The sequence below is a fragment of the Chrysemys picta genome, chromosome 3 (genome assembly GCF_011386835.1).
Source record: "Chrysemys picta bellii isolate R12L10 chromosome 3, ASM1138683v2, whole genome shotgun sequence".
Lineage (NCBI taxonomy): Eukaryota > Metazoa > Chordata > Testudines > Emydidae > Chrysemys > Chrysemys picta.
Window position 1 is genome coordinate 157,106,211 of NC_088793.1, and position 24,151 is coordinate 157,130,361.

Below are 24,151 nucleotides of genomic sequence, written 5' to 3' on the forward strand. Positions count from 1 at the left end.
TGCAGCCTATAAGGTGATTTCCCTTTTCTTTTGATCTGACCACATCTTGCGCTCTTTAAATCTTCTCCATTGCATCAAGTTGAAGCTTCTTGTGATCACCATCAACTTCCTATATAACCTACTTATTTTGTTGTGTACAGCATTGTCTCCTAGCCCCTCTGAGTTGGCAAAGTTCATTCTGCCAGTGTTATCAATCTTGAGTCCCTGTTTGTCCGCTTTACCGTTTGTGTCTGTGCTTTTTCCATGGCACCCTCTCCCATATACACAGAACAGCCTCTTCTCTCTGAACTCTCTCCTGAAGACCACTTCTTTCATAACTACCACAAGAAACTAGCTGACTAAATTATTTATTTATTTGTTTGTTTGTTTTATTTTATGAGTGAACTGCTCATTTATCTTGAGGGAAGTGATGTATTGTTAAGAGGAATTCTGTTCAATTCTATGTAGATACTTATACCACTCTTCCCATCATAGTAGGTCAAAAAATGCACCTTATTCTTGGAATGGAAAGTGATGAGGTTTGTGATAGTCCTTAGTTCCAGGGGAAGTTCAATCCACAGTCTCAGGCTGGTCCCTGAAGAAGCTGTGTCTCCTGCACAGATGAACTTTGCACTTATTGTGGAAAGTACCATTGTACCAGATGAGCAAAGTTGTTGACCCTGATTGTCATCCTGGGGCTTCAGGTGAACTTTTAGATATCCTGGATCCAGGCCCTTGAACACCTAAGAAGAAAAGGACTGAGACCTTGAACTTGACTCAGTATTCTATGGAAGGTCAGTGTAGAAAGCAGAGAACAGGTTTGATGTGCTCACAGTAGCCTGTGTTGCAGAGGAGATGTGCTGCAGCATTCTGTACTAGTTACAGTTTCCTAAGTACTGAAGGGTTCATGCCAACAACATAGTTCAGTTGAGAGGTGATGAAGGTATCCATAATAATTGAGGTCAGGTTGTCTTCCTCCAGGATGAGATGGAGTTTCCTTGCCGACCAAAGATGGTAGAAAGCATTACTCACAAATGCTGTTACGCAAGAGCTTAACAGCAGTGAGGAATCAAAGATGACTCCTAAACTATTAACTGAATTAACCAATGGTGGGTGTGTGCCATCAACCAAAGGAAACTGCATTATGACTGCAAACTCTTAAATGCTTTCCTCTGTCCATCAGCATAACTTCTGTCTTGGTCAGGTTCACCATCAACCAGCTGTTCTTCATCCATTAGCTAATCTCATCCAAGCACTGGGACATCTTGGTGATAGTTAGGGCCCTACCAAATTCACGGTCATGAAAAACGCGTCACAGACCGTGAAATCCAGTCTCCCCCTGTGAAATCTGGTCTTTTTGTGTGCTTTTACCCTATACTATACAGATTTCATAGGGGAGACCAGCATTTCTCAAACTGGGGGTCCTGACCCAAAAGGGAGTTGCAGGGGGGGGTCACAAGATTATTTTAGGGGGGGGGTCACAGTATTGCCACCCTTACTTCTGAACTGCCTTCAGAGCTGGGCAGCCGGAGAGGGGCGGCTGTTGGCCAGGTGCCCAGCTCTGAAAACAGCACCCCGCCAGCAGCAGTACAAAAGTAAGGGTGGCAACACCATACCATGCCACCCTTACTTCTGCACTGCTGCCTTCAGAGCTGGGTGGCCAGAGAATGGCAGCTGCTGACTGAGGGCCCAGCTCTGCAGGCAGAAGCACAAAATAAGGGTGGCAATACCGTACCATGCCATCTTTACTTCTGTGCTGCTGCTGGCAGTGACTCTGCCTTCAGAGCGGGCTTCCGGCCAGCAGCCACCACTCTCCAGCTGCCCAGTTCTGAAAGCAGTGCTGCCGTCCGCCTCAGTGCAGAAGTAAGGGTAGCAGTGCCGCAAACACCACCCCTCCCCCCCACAATAACCCCTTCGACCACCCCACAACTCCTTTTTGGGTCAGGATCCTTACAATTACAACACCATGAAATTTCAGATAGATATATATAGTTGAAATCATTAAATTAACAATTTTTAAAATCCTATGACCATGAAATTGACCAAAATGGACCATGAATTTGGTAGGGCCCTAGTGATAGTGGTATGGTCATATTTGATGATAAATAGAACTGTGTGTCATCTGCATATTGCTGGCACTTGAGTTAATATTAATACCCCTTTTGACCTGAGGGCTAGCCAAAAATTTGGGGTATACTAGGTTGTTCCAGTTAAGAAGAAAAATTGGTGATAGGTGTTTCTTAGGCCTTGACTATGCTGCTGCTTAGTGCTGAAACTTTCCTCGATCAAGGGTGTGAAAACTGTAAAGTGGCAGTGTAGATAGTGCTACAGCGCTGGGAGCCACTTCCCTTGTGGGAGTGGTGTGTTGTTGTTGTTTTTTAACAGCGCTGGGAGAGCTCTCTCCCAGTGCTGGAGCTGCGACTACACCGCAACTGTGTAGACAAAGCCTCAGATGTAGTTTCTGTTTATTTACAAAGAATGTACTTTGTCCCTGAACACCGAAGGAATCAAATAGCAGGAAACAGCTTTTTTGGCTCTCAGCACCAAGGACACTTTTTTGTCAGCCAACACCTCTGAGCCAAAGAACCACTCTCCAGGTTTCATTCAGGGTCACACACTGTTTTCAGCTGCTCCTACAGGCTAGCTCTCTGGTCCTCAGTGTTCTGCCTACTAACTCACTCACTCACTCACAGACTGACTTACCCAGCTAAGGCCCTCCACTCACACAAAACTCCTGGGTGTGTTCACAAAACCCTTTTATCTTAGGTAAGGACTTGTGATTCATTTATCCTTACAGTTATGTTAACTGAAGGGTGAGTTCACACTCCTCAATCTCCGATTGATTTTAATTTTGAAGTTTTAAATTGACCCATAAAAGGTTTCACCCAACTCATAACAGTATCATCTGACCAGTTTACCTGATGGCTGCATGTACTTGTTGAATAGGATTGGAGAAAAAATTGATCCTTGTGGACTCCACAAGTGAAAGGTCTAGTGGTGGAAGTACAACTTCCCATTACTATTCATTGGGTCAAGTATCAGAGGGGTAGCCGTGTTAGTCTGGATCTGTAAAAAGCGACAAAGAGTCCTCTGGCACCTTATAGACTAACAGAAGTATTGGAGCATAAGCTTTCGTGGGTCAGTACCCACTTCGTCAGACGCATGTGGTGGAAATTTCCAGAGGCAGGTATAAATATGCAGGCAAGAATCAGTCTAGAGATAACGAGGTTAGTTCAATCAGGGAGGATGAGGCCCTCTTTTAGCAGTTGAGTTGTTTAATCCCTACGTAAAAGGATAAATGGACACAAATCAGATATTAGGAATGGCAATATACAAAAACCTGTAGGAGAACACTTCAATCTCCCTGGACACACAATAGCAGATTTAAAGGTAGCCATCCTACAGCAAAAAAACTTCAGGACTAGACTCCAAAAAGAAACTGCTGAACTTCAGTTCATTTGCAAATTTGACACCATCAGCTCAGGATTAAACAAAGACTGTGAATGGCTAGCCAACTACAAAAGCAGTTTCTCCTCCCTAGGTGTTCACACCTCAACTGCTAGAAGAGGGCCTCATCCTCCCTGATTGAACTAACCTCATTATCTCTAGACTGATTCTTGCCTGCATATTCATACCTGCCTCTGGAAATTTCCACCACATGCATCTTTCGTGGGTGAATACCCACTTCACCAGCTTATGCTCCAATATTTCTGTTAGTCTATAAGGTTCCACAGGACTCTTTGTCACTTTATTCATTGGGTGTGTCCCTTTAGGAAAGACACAAACCACTGTATTATGTTGGACTCCTGCCAGCTCTCTTCAGCAAGACAGCAGTATCTGATGGTCAGCAGTGTCATATGCTGCAGAGAGATCATAAAAGATGAGAATGGATGTCTGCCCTCTTATCTATTGATAGCAGGAGATCATCTATCACTGCCACTAAAGTAGTTTAGGTTCCATATCCTGGCCAGAATCCAGATTCTGCCAGGTCTAGAATATTAGCTTCAATTAGGCAAGGTTGAAGTTGGCCAGTGGCTAGCTTCTCTCTGAATTTGCTCAGGAACAGGAAGTTTGACAATGGGTAGCGGATGGCTAAAGCCAGTATATCCAGAGTGGGTTTCTTCAGTGTTGGTCAGACTATTGCATATTTGAAGGAGGAAAGAAAAGTTCCTTCCCTGAATGAGTCATTGGCTCTTTCAGTCATGAGAGACCTCTGTTGCTCGTGCCTCTCTTTCACAAGCCAGGAAAGATGAGTCAGATTCACGGGTCTTGAGTCGAGACCCCTTTAGGGTGTCCAGAATTTCTCGATGAGTGAGTGTACTGAACTCCACGTGGGAGGATTATTAGTTGGTGAGTGTAGGCAAAGCAGATCCAAGCTGTTTGAGAATCCTTCTCAAATATGCACAATATTTTAAGCAAAGCATGATGATAGTTCGCAGCATTCCGCGCCCTGTTCTGATGCAGGCTTCTAGACACTCAGAACTGAGGAAACCGTTTATCACCCTGGACAGCTCCTTGGGGCAAGATTTGTCAGCATTAGTGGAAGGTGGTGATAGAAAGGTTCTCTTGGTCTGGAATACAGCCTCAGCATAGTAATGTTGCCAGTTTGGATTGGATGTATTCCTGGAGGTTTCATCACATGACATAGTCTCTAATTAAAGATTCATCTTTAATTCCCGGAGACTCCAGGACAATCCTTGAGGGTTGACAACCCTATAAAACTTGGAGGAATTTGTTGTTTCATCTGGTCTGTATCAACCTTTGTTTTCTGCCATTGGCCCTCGAGTTTCTGCCTCTTTCTTTATCTGGCACAGGGTGTCAGAAAACCAAGGAAATCAGTGACATCTGAATCCAGCTCAATCTCTTCCTCTGTAAGTAGTTTGCATTCTAGGAGAAGCTAGCCGGGTTAAGTCCCTGTGCTAGGCAGAGTGCAGGGACTGGCTCCTGTATTGGGTCACAAGGTGTGTGAGAAGGAAGCTCTTTGCACTCATCACTCCCATGTGAGATGCAATTTGTCATTCAGTCTTCAATTAGGACAATTTTCTTTGACATATGAAGAAATTTTGTTAAGAAATAACTAAAATTTAAGTGTGAAAACTTCATGCCACAAATTTGCAATCTATGATTTTCTACTTTTTTTTCAGCAGCCTCCACTAATTTTATTGCAACTGTAGTATCATAGCACAGTAAAGGGTTACAGTTAGCATTGAACAGCCTTAAATTTTAGATTCCTTCCTCTCTTATGTTAGATCTTTACATAATTTGAACATTGTTTATGATGGTTCAATTTCCTCAGTTTCTTAACATTTTAGGGTGTGGGGGAAGTTTTTATGGTAGGAGTTTTAAAAATTATCAAAATATTTTGATACATAAGTGATCCTTGAAACAACATCATGAAGTGTTTTGTAATAATCTAAAGTGTGACACCATTATGGATGACATTACATACAGACACATCCATTACAGTGCTGGGCAGCAGCACACATTAAAAATACTAGTAGATTAATTTATTTCTGTAAGTAACTGTTCTATCCAGCTTGGCTTTTTAATGAGAATTTATCAAAATCAATGAATAGATTGTTTGAAGGCCCTTCCTTTTTATTTTTAAGTCAAGGGCAAGCTGTTTAAAAGAGGTTTTATAAACAAAGAAATAATTAAATGAATGGATCTTTGACCATAACTGTGTTACCTTGGACACTTGAAGTGCCTCCTATCTAGATAGCAAAGGAAAATAGATTATATTTGTGTTATCATGGGTTCTGTATATCAAAAGAAGAAATTAGCTTTTTCATTTAATTGCTTCCTAATTTTGATATATGTAGCCCTTCAGAAATTCAAAACGGAGTCGTCTCTTTTGTGAAGAAGACGACAGACAGTTAAATACAAGGTCTCCCAAAAGAAATCAGAAGATTGCAATGGTTCCACAGGTATGTATGTGTTATGCAGAGACCATTACCAGAAAGGAAAGCAATCCTTTAAAATAAATTGTGTTTTCTTCTCAATTTACGTCATAAGTTTATGAATTTGGGGTGGGGGGGACCTATTCCTAGGTGTGGCTCAAAATAGATTAATACATCCTTTTTCCTCCCCACAAGTGAGTCCCTCACTGACACAGCTCTGTTCATGCTGATCCTGTACCATAGAGTCTATCGGGGAAAATGCTGACTGGTGCTCCACCATACCTAAGCACAGGCAGAACTATTGGAACACTCATCCTATTAGGAGACTCTACTGTATCAGGCAGAGTGGGGAACACTGACTAAATGGACCCAGCAATGTAGGAGCTGCCATGACGTTAAAAAAAAAAAGACCACCAGGAGCTGCAGGCACCTTATGTTGCCACTGTAACTGCCTGTTGAAAGATAGTTCTTGTCGTGTAGATAGGACCTAACATCTTGTCCTTACTATAGCTTGTAAAACCGTTTTCAAACACAACCTAACATGGTTTGTGTCCACACCAAGCATGGTTATCAGTTATTAAAAACTTATTCAGAAACTGTGCTCAAGGAGGCCTTGTCTATATTATGCTTATTTCATTCAAATTTCTGGTTGTTTGAGTGATGGTAGCACTTTAGCCAGCATGTTCATGTAGCCGTGCATGGAGCAAAGTTAGATTAACCTTAAAACATCAGAGGTTACCTTGAGTCCTGTCTATATGAGTGCCGCCGCCGCCACCACCACCACTGGAGCTGAACTGCTGGTGGGAAATGTTCACAAAAAAGCCTAGTGTAGAGACTCTGACCAGCTAATAGTTTGGGGCATGATCTCTGCTAGCTCTTGGCATCAGTTGTGTGTTTTATTGTATAGTTATAATCTTTGCCATTTTATATTAGTATTATCTTTGTAATAAAAATTAAAGAAACCATGGAACAATACATTTTGAATTAAAACATTGCAGTTGCTAATGTATTCATTTTTATCAAGAAAATGAACTTTGCTTATCTAGTTAAAGAATTTTGAATATTTAATAAACAATTGAAGAATTTGAGAAGGCTCCTGTTTGTTTGATTCATTGTACTGTTTAGCACATTTAATGCTGCAAATGCTTTCATTTTCACTTTGGAAGTTCAGCTGCTAGTAACCTCTCCTTTATTTTATTGCTTAGAAGTTTACTGCAACAATGCCAACGCCAGACAAGAAAGCATCACAGAAGATTGGATTACGGTTACGTAATCTACTCAAACTTCCCAAAGCACACAAATGGTGCATATATGAATGGTTCTACTCAAATATAGATAAGTATGTACTATTTCTTTATGTATTATTTTTATTTATTACTGTAGAAACTAAAGTTACTCCCTGGAATGGACACTTTCTCACAGTGGGGCAACCTTTGGGTTCCTGATTGCCCAAGAATGTGAAGGGGATGCTGAGTGGCTGGAGTTCGCTTCACTGGGATCCTCTTTTTCCCCAAGCCCTACCAGTTTTATCAGTTCCAAGTCAGCTCTACCCTGGGTCTCCAAGGTTCCTTCCAACAAGTGATCAGCCCAACACTTCTACAAAGGATTCCCCATCCTGGCATAGGATGACTGGATAAGCAAGTCTTGGGGGCAGTCCTACCAGTAGAGATCTACTGTCAGCTCAACCTGCTGGATGGAGTAAACTTCACATACCCATGGACACAATGTGGGGGGAAAAAAATAGTTCTCTGGGGACCTTCTCTGAGCCAATCAGCTGGTCGCAGACCAAAGTCTGGCTGTCAGTGACCGGGATGTGGGCAGTTATGCCTAGTGGTCAGAGCAGGAGTCAAGTATAATAGTTGGCGAAGGAGTCGATAACCAGAAATTAGAGTGCACGGTCAGAGCTGGAGTCAGAAGCCAGATATCCGAGCCTCAGGTCAGGGCCAGAGGCAGGACTTGGAGCCCAGAGTTAGAATCGGGTTACCTGGAGTGAGGCAACACAGGAGCAGGGGTGGGTCCAGGCAGGAGCTATCGCAGCTGTGGGTAAATCCTTTGAATAGATGTTGAACTGCTCTACCTCTGCTCAAGAGCGGGTCTGCTCACCCTTTCAGCCAATCAGGCAGTGTAGCCAATCAGTTAGTCTACTACAGTAAAAGGAACTCATTAGATTACCCAGAGTCTGGCTCTGCTGCAGGGCCTAATTCCTGATCCTGGTTACACCTCAAGTCCAACATCTCCACCACTTCCATTAAATTGCAGATGAATGGAGTCTGGCTGTGCTTGCGGCCCACAGTCCACACCTCATCATATGCACAGTCCATAGAGCCCCTGTCATGTTGGGCGGTTGTTGTTTCATCTGCGCCTTCTGCATCAATCTCTGCCAGATAAGGACCACTTGCATCTGCCACTGCGGCTGTGCTATCTGCTGCAACAACTGCAGTTGTCCCTCTTGGAAATGGGTTCAGATCTGACTGGCTTCTAGACTCCGCCTCCCCCTTGTTAAGGGGGGTAAGGGATTTATTTATTTATTTATTTTTAATGTCACATAATGTCACACCCTTTAGTGGGGCTGCAGAGATGCCTACGTTCTCCATCACTTGTGGCAAGGTGACTTACCAGCTGGGGGCCACTTTGTGGCTAGGAGCAGCATTGCTGGGTTTTGTTCTTTGTAGTCCTGCTGCCAAAGTCTGATATTGGTCCCCTCTTGCCTTGTGATGTGGCCCCCTTTGGTCTCACTCTTTTTGGCATAAATCAGGGTTTTCACCCAGTAGTCCCAGGCCTTCACACCAGGTTGACAGTCCTGGCCCAGGTCCAATAGTCCTTCTGGGCCCTTGTGCCTGGGGTCTTCTGGCTAGTCCTCATGGTGAGGCTGTAGGGGAATTCAGTCCCTCCCTCTACCCTAGGTTCCAGCTGAGGGACCCTTGCGGCAAGTGGTTGCAAGCAGTTAAGGTCTGTCTCATCAGACCTCTTGTTTCTTCCCTGAGCTGCTTCCTACAATGCGGCCACCTTCTCCTCAGAGGGCTCATATTCACAACCCCCTAGTCTCAGTCCTCAAGGTAACAATGGAAGAAAAAATAAATTAACAGAAATAAAGAGCTCTTCCAGCTTCTGTGCCCCACCTGGATCTTCCAGCTGTTTGTCCTGCTTTTCTGTGTTCACAGTCAATATAGCTTGGTTCTCTGTCATGGGAACTGAGGATTACAGGTCTGTCCACCGCTCCAGGCTGGGCCTTCTGAATTGAAAAGGGAGAAATTCAGGTCTTCTCCTCCAAGATTGGCATACCTCGGCAGGGGCAGTGGGGCAGAGCTGCGTGAGCCCAAAGCTGCTCTTTAACCCCTTCTTGCCTACTGTGTGGTTTGTATATCCTGTCACAGATTTGTAACAGTTCAAATCTAAATGCGAGACCATTGGAAAATTAGTCAGTAGCAGCTTAGAGTGTTGTTCAAAAACTGGTGTGACCCAGCAGTGAAACTAGCAACCCACCATAGGAAAACAAGCCAGAACAATGCTTTGCCACTTTTTATTTTAAAAGATCATATCGTTGTTAACCAATATTTTTCCTTACATTTATGTATCCTGAACAAATGCTATTCCAATGTTCAATCAGAATAGCTTCTGTCAGGATTGTTGAGACAATATTCTCTGTACTCAGCAGTCAGGCACAGCAGAGGAAAAGAATTATTTATATGCCTGTCATAGGTATAAAAATTACTTATTTAATTTGCTTTAAATTCTCAGCATACAGGGTTGTTGGTTTTTTTTCCCAACAAATGGTCTTGTTAAATGTGTTACTGGGAACAAATTACTGTTATATTTTTGCATAAGTAACATTTGTATTCCACCATCCTTGACAATGACCCTGTAAGAACTTTTAGCTTATACTAGTAATAATAATGTATATCATTGTTCAGTCCATTAGTTAACTGAAATGTGAGGTATGTAGTAGATAATTCCCAAAGTCTCCTAGCTCTGAAAATGGTGATTATCAAAGTAAATTTGTCACCATTTGAAATAAATACTACTAAGATATATGACCATCCTGTAAACTTATTAGTGCCTCAATTGTAGTTTTAGAAACAACTTATCTTTTAACAAACTTTCTAGAATGAGCTATTTTGTTATGAATGATATTATCTAGACCTTTCTTTTACATAATAAATACTAATATAAATATTTTATATGAAGCAAGAATTAGAAATTGCACAGATGTCTTTGTCAAGTACCAATACGTTACTCAGTATACAACCATTGTTAGTTATTTTAATCTAACCATTGTAAAACATTTTAATCCAATTTAAATGGCTACATCAATTTAAAAATCATATTTGTTTGAAAATTTTTACTTTTTATTGATACAAGAAACACCTAAGATTACAATAACTCAGTGGTTCTCAGTTTTTTCATACCATCCATGACCCCACATTACAATAAATAACCCTTTCCTTCTAACCATAGAAAAAAGCAGGGTAGTCTCAGCCCTTTTGGACCTATTTGTGACCCCAAGTTGAGAATCCATGCTATATTTGAAAGAGATTAGAATAAAAAAATATATTTTTCTTTCTCAATTTATTTACTTAGTGCATATGACAGCACCTTGTGCATAGACATTTTCACACCTCTTTTGTGTAAGTCACTCATTTTCCTCTAAAATCTCACTCCTTTACTGTGATTTGTGCAGGTGGACTGCTGCACTTGTATGGAGTCTCGCTGACTTCAGTGGGGATCCACCCAGATTTAACAATCCATGTGCATGGGTCACAATGCACGTTCAGGGCCTCCGTTTCTGTGGGTTTTCCCCACACAGCAACAAGGGAGAGAAACATTTTAAAAAGAGAGAAAATGTGATTTCATTGTAACCCATATATATTGGTAGGAGGATTCAAGTGCAAATGTAGCTCCTAAAACTATTTTGTACACTTTTTTTTTTTTTTTAATTGACTTAATTTCAAGTTGATAAAGTATAAATTCCTCTGCAAGGAACACTAACATTTTCAATAACTTTGTTCCACACATTTCTTGTGAGGATGGAGATTTCTTAGTTCCTCATGACAGATGTTTTCTGGATGTAGTTAACAGGTTTGTAATTAACGGAGTGTCACTTGTATTTTAACAGACCATTGTTTGAGGGAGATAATGATTTCTGTGTATGCCTGAAAGAGTCTTTTCCAAACCTGAAAACCCGAAAATTAACAAGAGTGGAATGGGGAAAAATCAGACGATTAATGGGAAAACCACGAAGGTAAAAATAAATATATAATTTTATTTTACTTCATTTTTCTGAGGATTAATATTTTTTTCTTAATCGTTTCTGGATCATCTTACTAAAATATGGTTGCATTTCTTTTGAATATAGGTATCATTGAGAATAAAGCAACATGCCTTTACCTGTGTATGTATGAAATGGATATAGGAATTGTATTTTTTAAATTCCAAGTAAGTTATTTGAGTATGGCCAGCCCATACAATGCTGCCAAACCTACAGATCATTGGGCCCTTCCAAAACAGGATGAAAAAATAGTGGAATAATTCTCTCTCATGTTCCAGTGTTATCTTGTAATGGAACCCAAGCTATTTTCTACAGCACAACTTCTTAAATCTCTCCATATATGTGTATTTTCAGTTTTGAGTTTAACTATGATGTTAAACAGCAGCCAATGAAGTTAGACATTTTTAAATCAGAAGGTCCGAATAACTTGCATCCAAGAGTTTTAAAAGAGCTGGCTGTGGAACTTATTGGACCATTAATAATGTCTTGGAATACTGGGGAAGTTCCAGAAGACTGGAAGAAATCTTATGTTGTACCAATATTTAAAAAGGGTAAACGGGATGACCTGGGTAATTATCAGCCTATCAGTCTGACTTAGCTCCTGGGCAAAATAATGGAGTAGCTCATATGGGATTTGATTAATAAAAAATTAAAGGAAAGTAATATAATAAATGCCAATCAGCATGGGTTTATGGAAAATAGGTCTTGTCAAACTAACTTGATATCATTTTTTTTTTTTTTTTTTTTGGTGAGATTACAAGTTTGGTCGCTAAAGGTAATAGTATTGACGTAATAGTCTTAGATTTCTGTAAGGTATTTGATTTGGTACTGCATAACATTTGATTAAAAAACTATAATGACAGTTAAATGCTGGCTAACTGTTAGATCTCAAACATGGAAAAATGGGAAATCATCATTGAGCAGGTGTGTTTCTAGTGGGGTCCCACAAGTATCGGTGGTTGGCCCTATGCTATTTACCATTTTTATCAATGACCTGAAAGAAAACATAAAGTCATCACTGATGAAGTTTGCAGATGACAAAAAAATTGGGAGAGTGATAAATAACTGATACGGTGCAATCTGGATCACTTGGTAAGCTAAACGCAAGCAGATAACATGTTAAGGCTAACTGTAAATGTATACATCTAGGAACAAAGAATGCAGGTCATACTTACACATTGGGGACTCTATCCTGGAAAGCAGTAACTCTGTAAAAGATTTGGGCGTTGCAGGGGGTAATCGGGTAAACATGACTCCTCACTGTGATGCTGTGACCACAAGGGCTAATGTGATCCTTGGATGCATAAACATGGGAATCTTGAATAGGAAAACAGAGGTTCTTCAAGTGCTTGTTCATGTCAATTCCAATCAGGTGTGTGCACAGCAGCCACAAGAATTTTCCCCTGCAGCATCCGTCGGGTCAGTCCACACACCCCCTGGAGTGGCGCCTTCCTGGCACTCAATATAGGGCACTACCGACCCACCACCCCCAGTTCCTACTTACCGCCAGTGACGGTTAGCTGGAACTTCCCTTTGCTCTTGTTCTGACAAGCGCATTTAGCAGTCTGTATATAGTTAATCAGTTTTTCTAGTTAGCGTTAAGTAGTTAGTAGGTACTTTACTTAATTCTTACGTTTCCTTTGGGCGCGGGGGGGGGGGGGGTTCCCCTCCACCACTATCCTGGCGCAAGGGTATGCTGCAGTCTCCTGGCTTCAAAGCCTGTAAAGTCTGTGGCAAGTGTATGCCCAGAAGCGATCCTCACACTTCATGTTTGAAGTGTTTTGGGGAGAGCCATTAAAAGGATCACTGTAGGATCTACAGGGTGTTTCGCCCCAGGACACTGAAAGATAGAGATCAGCGCCTGAAGAGTCTACTAATGGAAGCAGCACTCTGGCCCAGTCTGACCCTGGATCGGCAGACCTGGCGCCACTTGCCTCCTCCTCAGTACACAGTGCCCCGGCACAGTCAGCACAGGGATCAGTACCAAGTAAAGACAAGGACTCTCGGCACCATCATGGCTCCACTCGCACCTTACATGCCACAGGCAAGGCACCAGTCTCAATCGCCAGTGCCGCAAAACAGGAGGCTGGAGAGGGGTCGTCTTCTCTCCTCCACCCTTCACCCCCCAGCTAGACCCAAGGAACTGGCCATCTGAGACCTGAGTCGGGCCACGCTACTTCGGCCCCACTGCCAGAGACAGTCGTGTTGAGTCCAGACCCTTCTCGCTCACCGAGGCCAAGCCGACAACTACACCTCCCGTCAACCCTGGAGGCATTCGAGGCAGCCCGGTACCTGCTCCAGCTCGTGGCACCATTCTCCCTGCCCAGATGGGATAGGTCACCGGCACCGGTCACTCCCCCAGCACTATCAAGGGGAAAACCCTCAATGATATCCTGGCATCTCATCCCTGGGGCACAGCTCCCCGGCACCAAAACAGCGTCAGCAGCCTCGTCAGTCCCCGAGCCCTCAGCGCAGACTCTCGGCACCTTGAAGTACCACTCCTCCGTGGTCCTCCTTTTTGGAGACGTCAGAGTTGGACTCCTACCGATCTCGTAGGAGCAGAAGCAGGTGGTCCAGGTCATCATGAGACCTGCAACCTTACTTGGCACTGTGGCCCACATAGCGACAGCCCCCAGCACAGTGGCCCTTTTGGACTCCCTGGACTTTTCACCAAGCCCAAGGGCGGAGCCAAGGATCGCATTCCAGGGCGGCTCGGTGGCCTGAGCCACTTTCGTACCGCCTCCGGCACCGTTGGCATCGGCAGGATTGGGGGTAGATCCATCGTTCCCTGACGCCACCATCCCAACCCCTGCAGCATCAGCGCCAACGACTTGGCACCAACAACAGCCTTGACATCATCGGTTCCAGCTTCAGCAACCTTGGCACCGAGGGCACGGCACCATTCGCGTCCGCTCCAGTCCAGGATCCCCAAGTGCCACGGGACCCCTTGGGCGTGGAGGGAAGAGAGCAGCCACTCTATGCAGAGGTCTCTTCCTCTTCTTCTCTGGATGAGGCGTTGACGGGCACTTCAGTAGCCCCGACCCCGGAGGACAACAGGGTCCTACAGCAATTGCTGAGGAGGGCTGCCCAGAGCCTTGGCATTTAGGCGGAGGAAGTAGTGGAGGACGCAGATCCAAAGGTGGATATTCTCATCCCCTCTGGACCTGCACGTATTGTGCTACCCCTCATAAAGACCATTGCCGACACCACAAAAACCTTGTGGCAGACCCCAGCTCTGTTGCTCCCTACGGCTAAGCACAATAAAAGATGCTATTTTGTGCCATCCAGGGGCTATGAGCACTTGTATACCTATCCTCCACCAGATTCCCTGGTTGTGGATTCTGCTAACCAACGCGAGCGCTAGGCTACCAAGGCCCCTCCCCAAAGAATCGGGAGGCGAAACAACTCGACCTTTTTAGGGAGAAATGTCTACTTCACTAGCGGCTTGCAGCTCCGCATTTCTAATCAGCAGGTACTGCTACAATACATGCGGGGCAATGGCTAAGTTCGCAGAGCTGCTGCCACAGGACTCCCACACTGAATTCTTGGCTCTGGTTGAGGAGGGCAAGTTCATCTCCCGAGCTTCACTGCAGGCCGCTCTGGATGGGGCTGATGCAGCTATTCGGGTGATGGCTACCGGGGTTGTTATGAGACAGGGTTCCTGGACAAGTCCTCCTTGGCAGCAGGAAACCCTCCACCAGGGCTACCTACCTTGCCAAGTGGAAGAGATTATCAATCTGGCTGACACAGCATCTTTCGTCCTCGACGCTCGCCTCTATGCCACTCATACTGGACTACCGTCTTCACTTCAAGCAGCAAGGACTGTCCATGTCATCAGTAAGGGTTCAGTTGGCTGCCATCTCTGCCTTCCATCCAGGTGCAGAGGGCCAGTCGGTCTTTGCCAACCGTATGGTCAGCCATTTCCTGAAAGGTCTCGACAGGCTATACCCACATGTCCGACAACTGGGGGTGGCGGTTTGGTAGGGCCCTATTTTGAGCACCAGGAAGGCGCCATTCCAGGGAGCGCCCAGACCAACCCAACAGATACTGCTAGGGGGGAAATTTTCCAGCTGCCGTGCACATGTGCACGCACACACCTGGTTGGAATGGACATGGACAACACATCTCGGAGAACAACAGTTACAGGAAGGTGAGTAACAGTTTTTTATTTTACTGCTATATTTGGTACTGATGCAACTGCTGCTGGAATACTGTGTCCAGTTCTGGTGTCCACAATGCAAGAAGGATGTTGATAAGTTGGAGAGGGTTCAGAAAAGAGCCACAAGAATGAGTAAAAGATTAGAAATTTGCCTTCTAGTGATTGAGCTCTTTGAGTCTATCTGTTTAGCTTAACAAAGATAAAGTTATGGGGTGATTGATTATAGTCTATAAATACCTACATGGGGAACAAAAATTTGATAATGGTCTCTTCAGTCTAGCACACACTCCAAAGGCTGGAAGTTAAAGCTAGACAAGTTCAGACTGGAAAAAATGAGTAAATATTTAACTGTGAGGGTATTTAACCACTGGAACAGTTTTTAGCAAAGATCGTGGTGTATTTTCCATTACTGGCAATTTTAAAATCAATATTGGATGTTTCTCTAAATATGTTCTAAGAATTAATTAGAGAATTCTATGGGCCTATATTATACAGGAGGTCAGACTAGATGATCACAATGGTCCCATCTGGCCTTGGAGTCTATAAATATATAGTTTTACTTTACTTGTATTATAGATGTTCTTCTGCATTCTTTGAGGAGGAGAGGTCAGCATTAAAACAGAAACGGCAGAAAATCCGACTTTTACAACAGCGGAAAGTTGCAGATATTTCACAATTTAAGGATCTTCCAGATGAAATTCCATTACCACTTGTTATAGGAACAAAAGTTACAGGTAATTTTAAAAACAAATATTTTTGCAAATATATCAGTAAATACTGCCCACTAACACATATCTCAGATAAGTTAATTATTTCATTTTTTGAATGAAGATTTTATGTTTTTACCTTTCTTAATTCACTGTGGGAAGTTTTGAGAATTAGTTAATGTTTCTAAAGAAGTAGCATGGTTTGAAGATGTAAACATCCATATAACTAATAATTTTATTACTACTACTATGTCAGTTGTAAGTGATCTAATTTATTAAAAATCCAGACAGTTCATCATATCCTGAAAAGACAACAGTTTAAATACTTATAGCTCTGCAGTCCCTAATCTGGACCTTTAAACATTAAATCTTAAACAATCCATTACTAGGTGTCATTGTCCAAACGTTAACTCTTGTTGAAGAGCAGACGCACAAGCACCAATATAACGACCTTGGGAGGCGTTCGCATAAACATCTACAAAGCTACTTCATTATCTACCTTCAGATCCCTCTTCAAAACTCTCCTTTGCCATGATACCTACAAAAATTTGACAATGGTTAGGCTGCTGGTGTGCAGAGACCGTCTATCATGCTGACCAGTATTGTTTCCTTGTACTCCATGGTCAGTCTGTTTGTATCCATCTGTTGTCTCTTGTCTTACACTTAAATTGTAAGCTCCTTGGGGCAGGGAACATCTTTTTGTTCTTTGTTTGTACAGCACCTAGCACAATGGGGTCCTGGTCCAGGAGTAGGTCTCCTAGGCGCTATAGCAATACAAATAATAAATAAAAACAAAAATAACATCACAGTAGCCATTTCCATAGTCTCCTGTAACTCCATACTGGAGCTGTTTGCTCCCTAGTGCTTACATAATAACTTAACACAATTCTTAATTTTCACTTAATACATTGTTATCAGTGGCAGTGAGCAAAGGGGCAGAAGGGATAGCTCAGTGGTTTGAGCATTGGCCTGCTAAACCCGGGGTTGTGAGCTCAATCCTTGAGGGGGCCATTTAGGGATCAGGGCAAAAAACTGTCTGGGGATTGGTCCTGCTTTGAGCAGGGGGTTGGACTAGATGACCTCCGGAGGTCCCTTCCAACCCTGATATTCTAAAAAAAAAAAAAAAAAGAATTAGTGTTCTAAAACTTTTAGAAATCAATTTTTTCTATAAAATCAAAGTAGTAGATGGTACTGGTTATGAAGCAAAAATTCTTTTCAAATTGATTCCTGTGGTGATGATTGTGTTTTTTAAATATTACATTTGACCTGTAAAGATAAATTATGATTAAAGCTTGACAGTGATTGAGTTTACAGTGTTTTTCGTTAATGTGTACGTGTTGTACTGAATATGCCATCCGAGGTATTCTGTATATTGCCAGTGCTTACTTGCAAAAGACTTCTTAACATCGATCTTCCTCAAATAAATATTTTTGATATTTGTTTTTCCTTTCTTAGCACGGTTGCGTGGTGTCCATGATGGACTGTTCACTGGACAGATAGATGCTGTAGACACACTTAATGCTACTTACAGAGTAACTTTTGACAGGACAGGGCTTGGAACACATACAGTCCCAGATTATGAAGTTCTTGTAAGTATTATTTACCCATTTGTGAAACTAGCTGGAATGTAAAATGATTTTTTCCAAAATATGCCAATTTGTATATTTAAATTAAGCCAAAGATGGTACAGGAATAAAATCCAGATGCTGTTAGCCATAAATAAAGAAAGACACACCAAACGCATAGAAAATTACCATTAAAGTATCTTTTTGTAAATAAATTCTTGCTATTTTAATATCTTTATTGAGAGTTGCACAGATATATTTGAGGGGAGAATTTGATCTTTAATATAATTTCAGGTTCCCCGTTTCCCTGCTGTCTGTCTTATGGCTGTCCTTGCCCAGGGAGATGTGCACAAACCTTCAGGTTGAGACAGTTGTATGTAAAGGCTTTAACCTTGACCTGCATTGAAGGTCAACAGTTTTTCCTTTAAACTTCCTCGTACCCCGTTGTAATAGGGCACTGGGCCATGGGGCAGATGCTTGCATCCCAGTATACCTGTTACAGTCCTTAGGTCCTTTAAGACCAGGCATTCCGGTCTGAACATACCGTAGTCATATGACCATGAATCAGGTGATCACATTTGGGAACTATGGGTTATCCTAAGCTCAGTAGGAAACAAAATAAGGGTTACAATCATGAGCGGCGGGTACAATAGGCATGGGGAGGCTCGTGATGCAGCAACCGTGGACCCCGCTGCCGGACACCTGGGCCATGGTGGCCCTGCCTGCACTCCCCATCTTCCCCCTACCTGCTCCGCCTCTTCCTTGAAGCCGCCACTGCCTTATGAGTCACTCCTTTCCTCCACCCTCCTCCCCTGTGAGATCCCCCCCCCCCGACTCACCACATCCCTTATCCACCCCACACCCCTGCAAGACACACACACACACCCCGCCGCCATCCACTCCGTCCCTCCACTTCCCTCCCCCATGAGGCTGCCCACTGCATCCCTCCTCACCCCCATCTTCCTGGAGCTTGATGCTCCGGCCAGTGCTTGGGCAGGCCTGGGGGTTGGGCCGCGGCAGTTCAGCTGGGGCACCTCCAGCCACAGGGAGGGGGTGGGCCTCTGAGCTCGGGCCTGGGGTGGAAGGGGTGGAGCCGGGGCTAGCCTCCCTGAAGGGGGGTTTCACCCATCACCCATGGTTACAATAAAACCTCAAAGGGAGTTCTTCCATGGGATTCTGGCAGATATCCTAGGGGAAAGGCTACACAGTGGGAAGGCTCTTTCCTGTCCTGTCCTCTCCCAACTTGCTGAAAACTGGAAATGCCTCTGATGACTGGGACCAAGTGTTATAAAGTTGTTTCGCTCTTGTTTCAGATCCTTTTATCACAATAAAAGTGCCTTGGACTGAAATGTAATTCAGGGGTTATCTTACCTTACCTGACTGGTGTACCTGCAATTAAAGGAATTTTCCTGCCTTATGAGTTGATCTAGACTAGATTGTAAGATCTTTAGAGCAGGGACCATGTTTTTCTTTGTATCTTCTAAAGTGTCAAACACAACTGTAGGTGTTTAACAACAGATCAGGTTCTGTTCTGGCAGTCTTGAGCATCTTCCTACTTGTTTCCAGTGTTGATCTACGACTGCTCCAATGAGGAAAGTGGAGCATCCTTTCAAAGTATTATTGCATTCCCTGATGCAGTGCCACATATCCCCTTTTATTGGGAAGGAAAGGTTATCTATGTGATGTTCTCCATCCATTGTAGCCTGGAAGCAAAGGATTGAGGGAAGGGAGTATCTTAAGCTTGATCTTTCTAAAGCAGTGTATTACATTAATGCTAGCCTACCAACCCTCTTAACATGTTTTAGTCTGAAATATAAATCCATGGGTTTGTGATGTTCAAGAGGTGTGTAAAACTTTTAGTCTCTTTAAAGTCACCCTGGAATAGTTGTTTCTTCCTTTTTCTATCTTAACAGAGCAATGAGCCTCATGAAACTATGCCAATTACTGCTTTTGGACAAAAACAACGGCCTTCTAGATTCTTCATGACCCCTCCTCGATTACACTACACACCTTCTCTCCAGTCTCCAATTACAGTAAGTAATATGTACCAGAAAATGTCATTGCTTAATAATTCAATGTTATGAAACATTAATATAGTAATTCAGTATATTATTGAAATGAATTACCTGAGGATATTTAACAAGATAAACGTTTTTGTTTGTTTGTTTGTTTTTTAATCTTTCTAGAAATAAGTTGTTAAATGCAACTTTCTTTCTTGTATAGGACAGTGATCCTTTATTAGGACAATCCTCTTGGAAAAACAAAATTTCAGGCTCAGATAGCGAAACACTAGGTGGTTTTCCAGTAGAATTTCTTATCCAAGTGGTGAGTGTTAACTGCTCTTCTTTTAATTGTATGTGCATTGGCCTTTTTACATCTATTGTGTCGAACTCTTATGTAGTTAACTCACACTAGATACTAATTCATAAGAGGCTTGCTAATATCAAAAAGGAACTTGTCATGAATTATTAGTCAAAATCTTTGTTTTGACATGTTGATGCGTTTTTTTCCTATATGTAGAACTTCTTTGTAAGTACTGTTTTGTCAGTTACTGCTTTTTAAGATTTTAATTTTCACATTGCATGGTATTGATATATCCTTTTTTTTTAAAAAGTATTCGACACATCCCATCCACTAAGCCAGGGCAACTAGTAGGATGTCCTGCTCACTTTGAGAACAAGAAAGGCAGCTCTGCAGTCCCAAAATCAAAGGGAGTTGAAAAAGATACATCTAAACCAAACACTTCCTATCGCTCAAGATATAAATTCTAGTGTTCCAAATCTATCTTTATCCTCCTCTTATGTGTTTGAAGATAATAATTTAGCTTATTCTGAGAATGTGTTCAGCGAAGTGTGAAAATGTAATACTGGGAAGTGGAGATCCAGGAAGCACAGAAACTAATCTAAGCAAGTTGTTTTTCTAGATAACAAAACAATATCATTAGTAAGGTCAACTTTATAATGAAAGAAGTTAAATTCCATTATAATTTTTGCAAAAACTAGCATAAAGCAGAATCAAAACAGGTTATTCTCGAATAAGAACTGCAGGATGTTCTGACAACGTTCTTAAAGATTACATAACTGATTAAAGAACTGAATTTTATCTTCAATTCATATAAAATATATTTCTGTTTTGGCCATTCCACTTATGGTGCATATTACTTGCAGTAAATACTGCTTGTCAGAGAGCTTAATAAAACTGATTAATTAAGGCAGGGGTTCTAAACCTTTTTCTTTCTGAGACAACCCCACCCCCCACCTGCTATTAAAAGCTCCAGGGCCCAGCAGGGATGGGGCCTCAGGCATAGGCGTAGTTTGACATCTATTTTGGGAGAGCAGGAGCCAGTGGGGCTCAAGCCAGCTCAGCACAGCGGGGTCCAGGGAGGGAATGCCACCTCCACCCCCTAACTCACCTCAGCTTTTCCGGAGGGGGGAGGGGAGGAGGGGAACCAAAAATTATAACTCAAAGGTGGGGGGCTTAACTCAAAAAGTTTGAAAACAACTTATGGAGGGGAGTAGCTAGTGGCTGTGTGCCAGGAGGGCTCCCCTGCAGTTCCTGTTCCCCGAGGGCTCTGCCAGCCATGGAGCCGGATCCTTCAGCCCAGGAGGCACTTACCGGCTGTGTGAGAAAAGGGGGTTGGGAGCTGAGGAGCAGCTTCAACCCGGGGCACCAACAGGAGACAAGGAAATGCTGCAGCTGCCTGCCCTGCTCCATGGCACCAGCCAGAGCAGCAGCTGCCCCGCACTCACTGCCCAGCTCCAGCTTCCTGACTCTGACCTGGCCAGGGGGCAGGGAAAGAAGGAGATGTGGGGGCAAGGTGTGGCGCTGCCCCCGGGACTATCCTACTCTTGTGCTGCAGTTTGGTGGGGGGAGGGGGCAGCGCCCTTCATGTCCCCAACTCTGCCCATGGGCTCAGGGCTTCTGCCCCACAGAGAGCACCAGGGCTCGGGGCTCCGGGATTCAGCCCCCTGCCTCCTGGCTTCAGCCCTATGGGGGGTTCCAGGGATCGGGGCTTTAGCCTCGTGCCTCCTGGCTTCAGCCCTGTGGGGGGCCCCAGGGATCGGGGCTTCAGCTTCGGACTTCAGCCTTGGTGGGGGTGCTGGGCTCAGGTCTAGGTTTCAGCCACGGAGCCCTGTGGCCCCCTTGAAAGAGATCGTGGACCCCCATGGGGCCACAGACCCCCAGTTAAGAACCACTGGATTAAGGGAAACATAATGGCCAAAAATAGTAAGAAGTAGGGTAAGATAGTGTTTAGTAAGGTCAAGAACATTACATTAAATACAATTACAGTAAAAATAAGGCACTGATATATGAAGATTCATTAATTGCAAGGCATGATATTTGTTTCTATTGCTACACTTGATCTGAGAGTTATCCTCTCAGTCTGATTCGTCAACGTGTGCTAGGGAGAATGATCTGCAAAACTGTGATAAGACCAAACTGACCAGGAAACTGAAGAGCCGATAAAACTCAGTTACCCAATCATGGTTGATTTGTGTGGTGTTGATACTGTATTTTAAATCAGAAAACTTTCAAATTTCAACTTATATTTGGTTATATTCACCTATTCACATTAAGTAATCTGACAGGTTTCAGAGTAGCAGCCGTGTTAGTCTGTATCCACAAAAAGAAGAACAGGAGTACTTGTGGCACCTTAGAGACTAACAAATTTATTAGAGCATAAACTTTCGTGGACTACAGCCCACTTCTTTGGATGCATATAGAATGGACATTCTATATGCATCCAAAGAAGTGGGCTGTAGTCCACGAAAGCTTATGCTCTAATAAATTTGTTAGTCTCTAAGGTGCCACAAGTACTCCTGTTCTTCTTTTTAAGTAATCTGAGCTTACAAAGCATGGGCTCCTTGTCTGTGATGCTTCTGAGTGCATTTTTTCAAGGACACTGAACAAGCAAAAATAGTGCCATTAATACCGAGAGTGCCAAAATGTGCCTGAACAAAATCAGAGCAAAGATTTCCAGTGTGAACTCTTGTCTGGTCATTTCAGGACTACCCAATTCATGTTTCTAATAAAGGAATGAGAAAAGGATTAAAAAGAAAGCTCTGCTTAAAGGCCACACATTATATTTAAGCCTGGAGTATGAATGATTTTTATTTGAAGATTTTTGAAGCAGTGTTGCTGAGCTTAGGTGTTGCTATGAAAAAGCTAACACTGGTTGTATTGTAAGTGAATCATCTCTTTCACATGATGCCAGCACTGTTGTGAGAGTAACAGAAACATATAGTCTAGGTACTGTAATATTGTTATGTTAAAGGTTGATTACCATTATATAGCTGGATCTTGGACTGAGAAGTTACTACAGCCTTGCTGCAAAAATGGAACTTGCCCTTTGCTCTTCTCCCTGCATTTATTGCTTTTTTTCAGGCTATAATTACAATGCTTTAGTCATGTGCAAAGGAAAAATATGTCCTCTTAGCTTCATAGAAAAGCCCAAAGAAGCTTTAAGAACATGCTTAGGGCTTATAAACTGCTGAAATTTCCTCAGACGTGACAACAATCAAAAGTTTCATTTGCACTTTATATGGAAAGTCAGATATGAGTCATGATTAATACATGATTTGATAACACAAAAGAAAATACCAGATAATTAGAGATCCCCCTTAGAGAATCTTATGCTGTGACCCAAAACTTTTACCTTCATGCAAACCACAACTAGTAGAGAAAATCAGGTATACAATCTGTGGCACTGGTCTGGAAGAATGCAGACATACTAGATCCTGACACACCAGATTTTGTCAAGTTCCATCCAAAGGGCAATGGGTGGGTACATAAAGAAGGTCAGCATATTCTAAAGTGGTTTGTAGACCAGATTCCTCAAGAAATCTATATGGAACTTGATGGAATTATGCTTCACATTGATAGTGGTTATATCAATCATTTTGATTACCTACTGATTCAAAATCTAACGCATCAGAAATTGGAATGTGTTTACAAAAATGAAGTATCACTGTTAATGTTATGCATTTATTACATAATAGTTATATAAGTATTCAAGACAAGTTATTTGGTAAAATTTATTAAATTCATTGAAAGATTTCAGTTTGAAAAAAAATAATAGGTTATATATCTTCAAAGGGGTTTCCACCCAGCCTCTAATTTTTTGCCTGCAATTAATTGTGGGAACTAATTATAATGTTTAGACGTCTAACAGTTGATTTGTGGTCACAACTAGATGATTAGATGTGAGGACATCGTGACCTGCACCAGTAATTTTGCACCCTCAATTGATCGCAAGCGAAAATTTAGTCAGTGTTCAGTAAAAGAAATCTGGCCCAAAATAAGGCCTTGTAAGACTGATTTTTACCATAATTTATCAATGAAGACTGACAGGTCCCACTTTATAAAATCAATATGTTCATTTTAATACCAAAAGAAGAACGGCCAATCTTTCTAGTTCTTTACGGACTGCCCTGTGGGTGCTCCACTTCAGGTGTCTTGGCGCCCTGCACTTATAATCGGAGATTTGTAGTAGCGGTGTCCCAGTTGACTGTGCATGTCAGCCGTCTCCCGCCTCTCTGAGCGGCTACCTCACATGCGCAGCCAACCAATCCCCA

General features: G+C 42.7%; 1 protein-coding gene across 1 annotated transcript in view; it reads left to right on the forward strand.

Moving 5' to 3' along the window:
• The window catches only part of LIN9 (lin-9 DREAM MuvB core complex component), a 62,614-nt gene that overhangs the window by 22,169 nt on the left and 16,294 nt on the right, over nt 1–24,151 (forward strand). Inside the window, 7 exon segments of the mRNA XM_005289567.5 lie at nt 5,802–5,906; nt 7,085–7,218; nt 10,993–11,118; nt 15,881–16,038; nt 17,467–17,600; nt 19,490–19,609; nt 19,800–19,901. Coding sequence (XP_005289624.1) covers nt 5,802–5,906; nt 7,085–7,218; nt 10,993–11,118; nt 15,881–16,038; nt 17,467–17,600; nt 19,490–19,609; nt 19,800–19,901 — 879 coding nt within the window.